This window comes from Leptonychotes weddellii, chromosome 9 (genome assembly GCF_054177405.1).
Source record: "Leptonychotes weddellii isolate Sample4059 chromosome 9, ASM5417740v2, whole genome shotgun sequence".
In the NCBI taxonomy this organism is placed as follows: Eukaryota; Metazoa; Chordata; class Mammalia; order Carnivora; family Phocidae; genus Leptonychotes; species Leptonychotes weddellii.
The window spans coordinates 109,275,753-109,288,465 of NC_138377.1; the positions used below are offsets into that span (position 1 = coordinate 109,275,753).

The 12,713-nt window shown below is 39.7% G+C and overlaps 1 protein-coding gene across 12 annotated transcripts in view; it reads right to left on the reverse strand.

The window, feature by feature from the left end:
- The window catches only part of ENTREP2 (endosomal transmembrane epsin interactor 2), a 360,783-nt gene that overhangs the window by 345,168 nt on the left and 2,902 nt on the right, over positions 1–12,713 (reverse strand). For 2 of the 12 annotated variants that reach the window (XM_081831529.1, XM_081831524.1), the window contains exon 2: positions 480–680. The exons of 7 other annotated variants lie outside the window; for them this stretch is intronic. In XM_081831529.1, coding sequence (XP_081687655.1) covers positions 480–515 — 36 coding nt within the window. In that variant the 5' untranslated portion in view covers positions 516–680. Of the gene's footprint in view, positions 1–176; positions 681–12,713 lie in introns of all 12 variants that reach the window. 3 more of the 12 variants (XM_081831526.1, XM_081831528.1, XM_081831527.1) reach the window with 2 other exon arrangements.

Consider the following 12,713-nt stretch of genomic DNA (forward strand, 5'->3'; position numbering starts at 1 on the left):
GGTAATTTCCACAAAATCAGATAGCTAATACTTTTGTCATCACCATCAGAATTGCCATCACCATCCTAAAACATAGAGGAATGTGTGCTTTCAAGAGAACAGGCGCCTCCAGGGCTGTTTCTCCACACTGAAACACTGTTTCTCTTTCTCCTAAACTCTGATTCCATTCCCCTCACCTGAGAGGTGCCATGTGGATTACACTTAACTGCCACTGCTAGAACTCTTGAAGTCCCTGGGCAGTGCCTTGCTCAAGGGGGTTCCCGGCTCTTTGTTTTCTTTTGTTTGTTGTTATTGCTGCTGTTGATGATTATATAGCAACAAAAAATAAAAAGTATCATGGACTATGTATTTTTTCAAAGAGAAAGTCAATCTTGGAAGAAGCTATTTACCACCAGTTATGACATACCTAAGCCTCCATTAATCCACTTCTTAGGTGTTATTTCCTGTCAAGAAAAAAAAGAGTGCACACTCAGCCTCACCCCTTTCTTGTGGCACCAGAAGGCAATGGAGGGCATGGAGAGAAGACATGGGGGACACCGATGCTGAATCTGATAAATTGGCAGGTGAAAAGCAGATGCTGTGTTCCTTTGTCTTTCTCTGAGTCTGGGTCAAAAATCAGCGTCCAAACAGGTAGTGAGTGTCCCTTTGTGAACAGCTGACAAGAACTCTGTGGGAAATAACTGGAAAAAAAAGTATGTTTTTTTCTTAAATCAGGTGATTCTGATGAGTATGTGCTCTTTGTGACTAAGTAGCTTTTTAACATGTTAAGTAGATGTCATTACCACAGTACTTTCAAATTTTGCTGAGGGTTCCAAATCTCCATTTTAAAATCACCATCCAAGTTCACCATCAAAGCCATTATCTATAATTTCTCATCATGGATGAGAAGCCAACACTTCACTTATAATTAGATAACTTCAGTATTTTTCAAATAAAAATTTACTTTTTCATGAGTTTCAAATTTTCTATATTTTCTCTATAAAAGAATGTGCTTAAATTTTAAGGACTTATTTTAGAACAATTAAATTGCATGCTTAGGTGGCAGATAATTGAGTCATAGTCTCTAGTAGCGGCTGACACAAAAGAAGTCATTTGTCTACATTTGCCACGCCCTGAATACCTGACTGAACACCCCCCCCCGCCTCCAAAAATGCCAGTATCCTCAATTCCTATAGGCTCCTTAAGTCACCGTTCACTTCACTACACTGTACCCGTTAAGGAAAATACAATGTTTTTGTCAACGGTTAGATGTCGAGGAGATAAAAGCAGGCCATGATTACAAATTGAAACCATAATTCCAAAACATGGTATCAATGTCAGGTCAGTTCAAGTGCCTAAATGCAGAAACAGAATTCGGGTTGCGTGAACCTAGCCTGAACCTAGACATGGTGGCGACGGTGGGCCTGGAAATCAGGCCTTCACTAGAAATCACACCTGGTGTCTCAAAGAAAGGGCCCAGGGCTACCCCAGATGGTCACATGGGCAGACACTCCTACAGAGCCTCCAGAAAAGCTAATAGGAGTCATTACGTATATTGCCCCAGTGAGAAAGGCAAAGTGGTTTCTCCAAGGACGGAGGGGGTCCTCCCTTCATCAGGCAATGTTCTCAGTGCTGTGGAGAACCAAGGAGGGTGGGTGGGTGCTGGGGGCCAAGAGGAAGCCCCACCCCAGCTTTTGCTGTGTCTATCAACATCTCTCCTTCTGTTGCTGTCACCCTGACACCAGCTCTGTGAGGATCAAGCACCTCACACATGGTTAGAATTCATCGACAAATACAGCAACAATATCAACTAGTCTGAGAAGCCATCATGGGCTTTATTACATTTTCTTTACTCTTCAATAAAACCACAGGATATGGTACTTTTTTTTTTTTATTCTTATGTTAATCCCCATACATTACATCATTAGTTCTAGATGAAGTGTTCCATGATTCATTGTTCGTACACAACACCCAGTGCTCCATGCAGAACGTGCCCTCCTCAATACCCACCACCAGGCCAACCCATCCTCCCACCCCCCTCCCCTCTAGAACCCTCAGTTTGTTTTTCAGAGTCCATCGTCTCTCATGGTTCGTCCACCCCTCCGATTTCCCCCGCTTCATTCCTCCCCTCCCGCTACCTTCTTCTTCTTCTTTTCTTTTCTTAACAAGGATATGGTACTTTTTGACCTTTTCAAGATTCAAATGCAAAATTCCCCAGTAAAAGACTAAACTATGAAGCAAAAAAATATTCTCCCTCATGCATTCGAAGTATATATACTATATAATGTTCAAAATCTATTTCCTTTTGAACTAGCCTTTCAAATTGAGCCAGGGACAGAGAAAGGTTCCAGAGATTTCTTCCTGAGGGGCTGCTGGGCAGGGGGTAGGAGCTGGTGGAACTGAGGGGTAGGAAGGGGTGAAGAAACCGTTCGGCTTGAATGAAAAGGATAGTAATCATATCAATCATTTAATTTGGTATGCTATTAGAAAATTCAGATTGGGGGCGCCTGGGTGCATAGTTGATTAAGCATCTGACTCTTGGCTTTGGGTCAGGTTGTGGGGTCAGGTCATGACCTCAGGGTCATGGGATCGAGCCCCGCATTGGGCTCCATGCTCAGCACAGAGTCTGCTTGAGTTTCTCTCTCCCTCTCCCTCTGGCCCTCCCCTGCCTCTCTCTCTCTCTCTCTCTCAAATAAGTAAGTATTTTTTTTAAAAAATTCAGACTGATGGGGCACCTGGCTGGCTCAGTCAGTAGAGCATACAACTCTTGATCTCAGGGTTGTGAGTTCGAGCCCCACATTAGGTGTAGATAATACTTAAAAAAAAAATTAAATCTTTAAAAAAAAAGAAAGAAAATTCAGAGTGAAATAGATTGTCCAAGATGAAAATATAACCACCAGAAGAAGGGAGAAGCAGAGGAGAGGAAGGTTGGAGAATGGAATAAAAATCAACTTGAGAACAGATATTCATACAGCCACGTACACAGCATTATTCACAGGAGCCAAGAAGTGGAAGCAACCGAAGTGTCCACTGAAGGGTGAATGGATAAGCAGAATATGGTACATATATACAACAGAATATTATTCAGCCTTAAAAAGAATGGAAATTCTGTCACATGCCACGACATATATGAACCTTGTGGACATTATGCTGAGTAGAATAAGCCAGTCAGAAAAAAGACAAATATTACATAATTCCACAACATGAGGCAAAATGTTTCCTACTGAGTGCAGCTGAGGTAAAGGTTGCGGGGTGGCAGCTATGATGGCCAGGGGCTTAGTTAATGTCCAAGCTGGAAGGAAAGTCAGGATCTCTGGTCCACAAGAGGTAGGGAAAGCCGGAACTGAAATCAAAGTATAAAGCTACCACCCTCAAAGAATGAACATTCAATAAATTTCTGGCATGCACATGATGTAGGAACTCTCAAACAAGTAAATTAACAGAAAATTTGGTTCTGGAAAATTTGGTTTTGGGAAAAAAAAAAAAAAGTTTTGCAAAGCCTCTCCAAAGGAACAAAAGCTCTTCTGACTACATGAGGATTCCACAGCAGAAGAGCACTGAAGATGAGCTCAACCCCTCTCCCCCTAAAAAACACTATCACAAAATATATAAGGAAACCAGATCACCCACCCATGAGCAGACAACACACAGGAGTAGTCTACAGAACTTCTAGTAAGGGAAACACCAAATGCCAAGGTATATAAAACCATTTTTGCTTAAATTTACTAAAGACATAAAAGAGAGAATCAAGACCTTAAGAAAAAGACAAAGTACTATGACAGAAGAAGAAAAGGCAGATTTAGAAAACACCAAAATAGAACCTTTAGAAATACAGTCATTGAGATCAGAATCTCAAAGGACAGGTTCAATAGCTGATAAGAAACAGCTAAAAACAGAGCCTGTGAAATGGAAGAAACATAAGGAAGTTATTCAGACTGTGGCACATAAAGACAGAGTTAGACAATCTGAACAAAAGGAAAAGGGACAGGCAAGATAGAAAGAAGTCCAAGATACATATAGAAAGAAATGATCAATCTTCTGACTCAAATAGCTTAACTCCAGAACAGGAGTCATGACATAAATCCACATTTGTTGGAAGTGCAGACCATCAAGTCAAAAAGATAACCTTTAAAGCAACCCAGGAAAAGGCAGATTTCTCACAAGCAGACTCAGCAAAATTTCTACAAAACCAGAGGCCAGAAGACATCCTCAAAATACTGAGGAAAAATAACCATCAACTTAGAATTCTACACCCAGATCAACAATCCTTCCAAAAGATAGAGTGAAACAGAGAATTTTTTCAGACAAATAGGCATTCACAAACCTTCACTGAAAGAATTACTAAAGACACCTTTGACAAAAGAAGAAATTTAAACCCCAAGGAAGTAACAGGATATAAGAAGCAATGACAAGCAAAGAAACTGATAAATATATGACTCAATCAAGAAAAGGTGTTGACTCGGGGCACCTGGGTGGCTCAGTCATTAAGCGTCTTCCTTCAGCTCAGGTCATGATCCCAGGATCCGGGGATCGAGCCCCACATCGGGTTTCCTGCTCAGCAGGAAGCCTGCTTCTCCTTCTCCCACTCCCCCTGCTTGTATTTCCTCTCTCACTGTGTCTCTCTGTCAAATAAATAAATAAAATCTTTAAAAAAAAAAAAAGAAAAAGAAAAGGTGTTGACTAGGGATGCCTGGGTGGCTCAGTCGTTAAGCATCTGCCTTCGGCTCAGGTCATGATCCCAGGGTCCTGGGATCGAGCCCTGCATCAGGCTCCCTGCTCTGCGGGAGGCCTGCTTCTCTGTCTCCCACTCCCCCTGCTTCTGTTCCCTCTCTCACAGTGTCTCTCTCTGTCAAATAAATAAATAAAATCTTTAAAATAAAAAAAAGGTGTTGACTACAAAAATTACAAGGATAATGAAAGTCTCTAAGGTTGTTGCAATTTTTTTTAAAAAGGCAGGTGTGATAACACTAATATCAAAGTGGGATCCAATACCAATAGCTCAGAACAGAACAAAGATGTACACTATGTTATGAAAAAAGATATCATCAATAAATAAGGTGTAGTCATAAACACTTACACAAAAACGACATCAAGGTAAAAAACATAAAGCAAAGTCATAGAAATACAAGAATGTAAAACATAAAACAGAGGGGATGACTTTAACATACCTGTGAAACAATGCAACATATCACACAGACAACAACAACAAAAAGATTTAACTCTGAAAAAATTAACAATGTACTGATGATTTTTTAAAACTGCTAAATTACAAAAAGAAACTTTGCAAGCCGCATTGACTATCATTAGGTAAAACAAGAAATCAGTAACAATGACATCCAACTTCCACCTCTCAAAAAAGACTATCTGCAAGGCACCTAGGTGGATCAGTTGGATAAGTGTCTGCCTTTGGCTCAGGTCATGATCCTGGAGTCCCAGGATCAAGTCCTGCATTGGGCTCCTCATTCAGTGGGGAATCTGCTTCTCCCTCTGACCCTCCCCCCTCTTGTGTTCTCTCTCTCTCACTCTCTCTCAAATAAATAAATAAAATCTTTCAGAAAAAAGACTATCTGCTAATTAAGAAAAATAATTTTACAGAAGCCCAGGATCAAAGAAAAATCAAAATTAAAATTATAAACATCTAAAGATTAATGTAAATGGGAGAACTCTCTATTGAAATCGATGTGCTACAAATATACCTAAACTCAATAAAATTTTAATAATTGCTTTTATTATAAAAAAATGAATATGTCAAATATGCAACTGACGTATCAGTTACATATCACAAATCTACCAAACTAAGAAAATAAAACAGAGGAGGAATGTATAAGGATAAAAAGTGGAAATTGATGAACTAGAAATGATTATAATAGACAGCCAGTGACAATTCTTAGTAGGAAAAAAAAAAAAAACAAAAGCCAAAATTCACTGAAGAAGACAACTTGAATAGACCAATATGTAAGACAATTAAGTTATTGAGAATCTATCACTTAAAAAAAATCTATCATTTAAAATAGGTACTTTATAGACTGTACAGATGAGCTAATTTACAAAGATCTTTCCCATTCTAATCTACAGAAAAATATGGAAAGCTCACCATAGCCAGCACAACTCAGCAAAACTAAAAATAGTGTATGCTAGTGTACATGCATGAACAAACTCCAGACCAACTTTATATATGATTATAAAAGCAAAAATCTTAATATATTAGCACATGGATTCCAACACTATAGTAAGTGAATAAGTGATAAGGTTTATTCCAGAAATCCAAGGATAATTCAATGTTAGGAAATCTATCAACATACTTCAGTATATCAATTACTGAAAGAGAAAAACCAAGGGACTATATAAATATACGACTGAGGGGCGCCTGGGTGGCTCAGTCGTTAAGCGTCTGCCTTCGGCTCAGGTCATGATCCCAAGGTCCTGGAATCGAGCCCTGCATCGGGCTCCCTGCTCAGCGGGAAGCCTGCTCTCCCTCTCCCACTCCCCCTGCTTGTGTTCCTGCTGTCACTCTCTCTCTCTCTGTCAAATAAATAAATAAAATCTTTTAAAAAAATAAATAAATATACGACTGAAAACATCTGAAAAATTTAGCAGTCATCCTTTAAAAGAATTCTAAACAGAAGTTAACTACCTAAGTATGACTTTTAAATTCCTACCTTAAATACTAGATTGGAGAGTAGGCAGGGAGGAATATTTATAAGGAACATTTTGGGCACAATTGGCAAAAGTTGAATTTGGACCATAGATAACAGTGTTGTGCCAATATTAATTTCCCAACTTTTATTATTGCCCTGTGTTTATGTCATGCCCTTACAAGGAAATATACACTGAAGTATTCAGGGGCAAAGGGGCATGAGGTCTGCAATTTACTTGCAAGTGATTCAGAAATAGGATGTAGATGGATGCATTACTGATGGATCAGTTGGTCAATCAGAAGTTTGGGGGTCGGGAAATGAAAAAGCAAATAAGGCAAAAAAAATGTTAATAATTGGTGAATTATTAACATACCCTAGGTTAAGGGTATGGGATTCTTTAGACTTTTCTTGTAACTTCTCCACATGCTTGATAGTGTAGCAAAATTTAAGTAATCAAAATTACCTATCTACTAAGAAATAAAAGCAAACCTCGGACAAGACACGAATGCTTCTTTTCATACTCTCCTTTGACATTACTAAGGTTTCAATCAATGCAATAAGTAAAAGAAATAAACAGTAGAACACAAATACTGAGACATGAAGAATACTGAATATGAAGAAACAAAATTATTTATAGGTGATATGAATATAGATATGGAAAGCCCAAAGTTACCTAAAAATAAAGTAGGAAAATTTCTAAATAAGAGAATAAACAGTTTCTCTTTAGAGGAGTAGCAAGCACTGTTAAAATGTTAATCAGGAGAAGCAAAACATGAAGACAGCCTTATACTGTATCATGAACAAGCAGCAATATATGAATTCCACCTTGTCTGTCTACCTGCTTTCCCTTTATTTGAAGTCACCTGGTATATCTTTTCCAGTCTTTTTTTATTTTTAGCCTTTCCAGCATTTTTTATTTTTAGGTCTATCTCTGGATCTTGCTTTGTTAGTCAACCTGAAAACGTTTTTTAACTAGGTTAATTAAGCCCATTTACATATATTAATACAGTCTATATATTTGGCATCAGCTTTGGCAGATTTTTTAACCTTACATTTAAAACACCTACACGAATACACGAAGTCTTTTGGTATGTGGGCTGCAGTCTCTGCTTGCTTGTTCTCTCTCTCTGCATTTCTTTAGGTATGCAAGAAGGATCTGGGTTCTAGTTACTACTTTTCTATTAGTACCTTGTATAACCCCCTTGGTAACATCTTCTTTTGGATAGTATCATCTCACAACTATGAGCAATAATGCAAATAGCTAGTAAATGCTTCTTCCTCTCTCCCTTGCTCTTCTCAAACCATCAATTTGAGTCCCTAGTATTCATTTGATGCTAATATTTATAGTCTTAAAAAACCTAAATAAACTTAACCTTCTCCTCCTTGCTTTGTCAGCTTCAAGAGACATTTTTTTACGTCTAGCTAATTTAACCAATGTGACAAGGAGCTTATTCTGCTTCCCCCTTACTCTTCCCTCATCTCCTGCCATTTATTTTTTTAGCTGTATAATTCTATATAATCAGAGCACATAACGCTTACATATTAATTTGCCCCCCTACTGTCATGTTTTAGTTTTATAGTTAAAAACAGTCAATGTTCACCCCTAGAATTTATGAAAATCGTTGCCAATCATCTTATAGTTTTCTGAAGTTTATTCTCTAGTAGACTCCTCATAGGTACATATTCCCAGAGTTCTTGCAAATTCAAAACTATGCATCTGTGGTCTTTGTACTTAAAGGACAATTATCTAAATATAGGATGTCTGACTCACACAGTGAGCATATTAAAAACATTGAGGTTCCAGTTCCAGGTAGAGTAAGCAAGCATACATTACCCTGTGTCTCCCACCGACTGCAGCTATAAGACCCAATAGAATGCATAGAATAAACAGCTTGAAAACTCTGAAAAGTGAAATAGCAGTTAGACCGAGGAAGAACAATATAATTCAAAGTACCACCAAATAGGCAGTAGTTTATCAATTTTCCCTCTACAGTGTCCCCCAGCCAAAATTCAACATAGCCTGAAACCCAAAATGGAGCTTTCATGCAAACAGAAAAAGCCCAGAAGCCCTCTAGTTCTGGCTCAAGGATTTGGAACTAGGTTTCCCGGTGCCAAAAGACAGTAAGGCAATCCCCATTGTTTTCTCGTTTGGATTTCTTTCTCTTCTTTCTCTCACACCCCAGCCCCCCCGCCAAGCAATACCACAGCAGCGACAGGAGCAGGCAAGGCATAGAAGAGTCTTCCTCTCTGATGGCAGGAACTCGGTCCCAAGATAGGGCAAAGCCTTGTTGCTGACTCCCTATCTGTCCTCCTCCTGCATGGCCTCTACCCAAATGTAGACACAGGAAGGAGGCAGCAAAGCAAAGTAAAGCTCTAGCCCTCTTGGAGGACTGGATAAGGGAAGCCCCAGGGAAACACAAAACATCCAGGTCACAGGGAGGGAGGAGCGAGGGAAAGAGATGCCCAGCACGTATTTATGAACTCATGGCTCATCCCCAAGGTGTGCAGGTGTATGTACTACCTACCCTAAACAGAAAACACAAACTTTGGGAACAGACCTACAGGATAGATCACTGTCCTAGAGCCAGATTGGCCACTGAGTGGCCTGCGTGCAGGACAGATGTGAACAGGACAGCAGAGACTTTGAAAACTGAACTGACATCAGAATCACCACCCACAGTAGGCTGGTCACAAGCTGTGATCTACACTCAAGAGGATGGCTTGCCGACTAAAACAAAAACATCAACATTCTCCCTGAGATTCAAACAATACCCAGAGACTCACAACATAGTATTCAATATGTCTAGGACACAATCCCAAATTACTCAGCACGCCAAGATTCAGGAAAATGTCAACTTCCATGGGAAAACGATGACAGATTTTGGAATTCTCAAACAAAAAGACTTTAAAGCAACAATGATAAAAATGCTCCAAGAAGTAAGGGTCACTATTTTGGAAATGAATGAAAAACTATAACCAAAAAGTAAGGAGGATAAATAGGAGATATGAAGAAGAACCAAATGGGATTCTTTTTAAATGAGAAGATAATAAATATAATAAAAAACTCACTGGACAAGTTTAATGGCAGAATGAAGATGACAAGAGCAAATGTCAGTCACCTTCTCTGGCAACAATTTAAATCACCATGGATTTCCACCAGAAAACATGGAGGATGGCTGGAATTGGAATATTTTTCAAGGCTCAAAGGAAAGAATTGCCAACCCAGAATTATATATCTAATGAAAATGCCCTTCAGGAACAGATGTGAAATAAAGGCATCCTAAGGTAAAGAACAACTAGACACAGACTTTTTAAAGTTCATATGGAAGAAGGGCCAAGGCACTTTTGAAACAGCAAAGAGTGTGAAGGGGCATGCCTTACCAGATAGCGAAACTCACCATGAAGTTACTATCACCAAAATAATGTGGTATTGGCTCTGTGATAGACAATTAAGAGAGTAAAACTGAAGAGAGCCCCAAAACTGAACCACACAAGAAATCTGTCTGAAAGCCAATCAAGTTAGCCCCTTTTCCATACCAAATGTAAAATCAATTCTGGATAAGATAAAATTTGAATGGAAAAAATAAAATGAAAACATTAGAAGGAAGTTTAAAAAAATATTTGTGTGACCTCTGTAATGATAACCCTCTTAAACTCAGAGAAAAGGACCCAGAAACTGTAAAAGAGAAAAAGAATAGATTTGACTACATAAAAAGTCCTTAAATCTTTTATATGGCAAAAGACACCAAAATTTAAGCCATATGAGAAGCAAGGATATTGCAAGAAAATACTTGCAACATATAATAAAGTAACCATGGAAATGCAGATCAAAGGAAAACAAGGAAATATCTTTTTTTTCCTCCCATCCAGTGAATAAAAATGTTAAGGACTGCTAACATCCTGTGCTGGTAAGAAGGTGGCAAAAGGGCACGCTTATGAAATGCTTCTGTGGGTAGGAATGATCTTCTGAGGAAATCAATCTAGCAATACCCAACAAAATTCTAAATTTGAATACCCTTTGACCAGCAATTCCACCTTGGGGAATCTATGCTCAAAAAAAACAAAAAACAAAAAACAAAAAACCAAGTACTAGCATCTAAGGTTAGAAAAGCAGCAATGTTTGTAGAGACAAAGAACTGATAAAACCAGAATATTCCCAACAGAAGAATAACTGAATAAATTATAATACTTCATACTATGGACTCTAACACAGTCATTACAAATAATGGGAGTGATAATAATAATGGGTTATGGCTGGGAATATTTATTATATACTAAACTTACAAAGTCACAGAGTATGGTATGTGGTATAATCTTTTTGTAAATTTTTTTAAAAGAAAAGAAACATATTCCACACATACACATAAATTCTAATGCTTTTGTGATTGTACAGGAAAGCATGGAAGGATCCCATTACCCAACACTGGTACAGTGGGTCGGGAATTGGGATAGACGGAGGCATTGTTATTATGTTTTCTTTGTTACACTTCTATGTTTCAGTTATTGCAACAAGTATATATTGTTTCTGAAGTATGAAAAAATCCAACAGTGTTGCTTTTACAGAAAAAAAAAATACATATACACACATACATACCCAGTCATGCAGTAGGCTCCCAATGACTATGTCTTTATCAATGTATGTCACCGGTCAGGTGGATAATTCACAATGTGAATTTGTCTCTGGTGTCCTGGGCCTTACAAAATTTTCAAAGAAACATAACGAAGCTGCTCTGCTAAAGGACAACTATTCAAGACCTAGCTCCATGAGGCTCTTAAACTGTTCATACAGATCATCATCTCTCAAAATGGGCCAGGCATTCATCCATGAGGGAGACGACCTACCTCCCAACTCCTAGCTGGGTGGCAAGGACCCGGGGCAGCAACACCATTTGAAGGTGGTCCCCAGATGGCTGAAATAGCAACTGCTCCCTCTGGCCAGACCTGCTGCCCCCCAACCCCCTCGCACCCCCTCTACCCCATCCCTCCACCCCTGCCTATCTCCAGCTTCGCCAAGGTGCTCCCTGAACCTTACATATCCTTCCCGAATGCAATGCCTCTCCACATTTTTCTCGAATGTTCACCTCTGCATGCATGTTTTGTGTTTTTCCTAAGAAACGGGTATGACCTCCTTGAGGAGCTTTACCTTTGACTCTTTACCATGGTGCTTCATTCTATCCTCTCTGCCTCTGCCTATGGGGGACAATTTAAGTCTAAGGGCTAGAAGTATGGCCTCTAACGTCAGAGCAACCAAGTTCAACCCTGACGGTGGCCACTTAGCTGGGTAACCTTGAGCAGGTGTGATGGTTAATTTTATGTGTCCACTTGACTGGGCTAGAGGATGCCCAGATAGCTGGTAAAACATAGTTTCTGGGTGTGTCTGGGAGGGTGTCTCATGGAGGAGATTAGCATTTGAATCAGTAAACTGAGTAAAGAAGATTGCCCTCACCAAGGAGGGCAGGCATCATCCAATCCTTTGAGGACCTGACTGAACAAAAAGGCAGAGGAAGGGCGCCTGGGTGGCTCAGTTGGTTAAGCGACTGCTTTCGGCTCAGGTCATGATCCTGGTGTCCCGGGATCGAGTCCCGCATCGGGCTCTCTGCTCAGCAGGGAGTCTGCTTCTCCCTCTCCCGCTCCCTGCTCTTGTGCTCTTTCTCTCTCTCACTCTCTCTCTCAAATAAATAAATAAAATCTTTAAAAAAAAAAAAAAAAAGGCAGAGGAAAGGTGAATTCGCACCTTCAGGTCTGGGTGAGCTGGAACATCCATCCTCTCCTGCCTTTAGATACCAGCACTCCTGGTTCTCAGACTTTCATTCTCCCACAGGAATTACACCATTTGCCCCCTGGTTCTTGGCCCTTTGCATTCAGACTGAATTACACCATCAGCTTCCCTGGTTTCTCCAGCTTGGAGATGGCAAGATCATGGGATTTCTTGGCTTCCATGTCAGCCAGTTCCTCAAGTGAATGGATGGATGGATGGATGGATGAGCAAGCTACTGGTTCTTTCTCTGGAGAACACTGACTAATACAGCAAGTTATTGACTCCCCCTCCATCTCAGTGTCCCCAGCAGAAGCTGCCAAGACTTCTTAGGGCTTAGG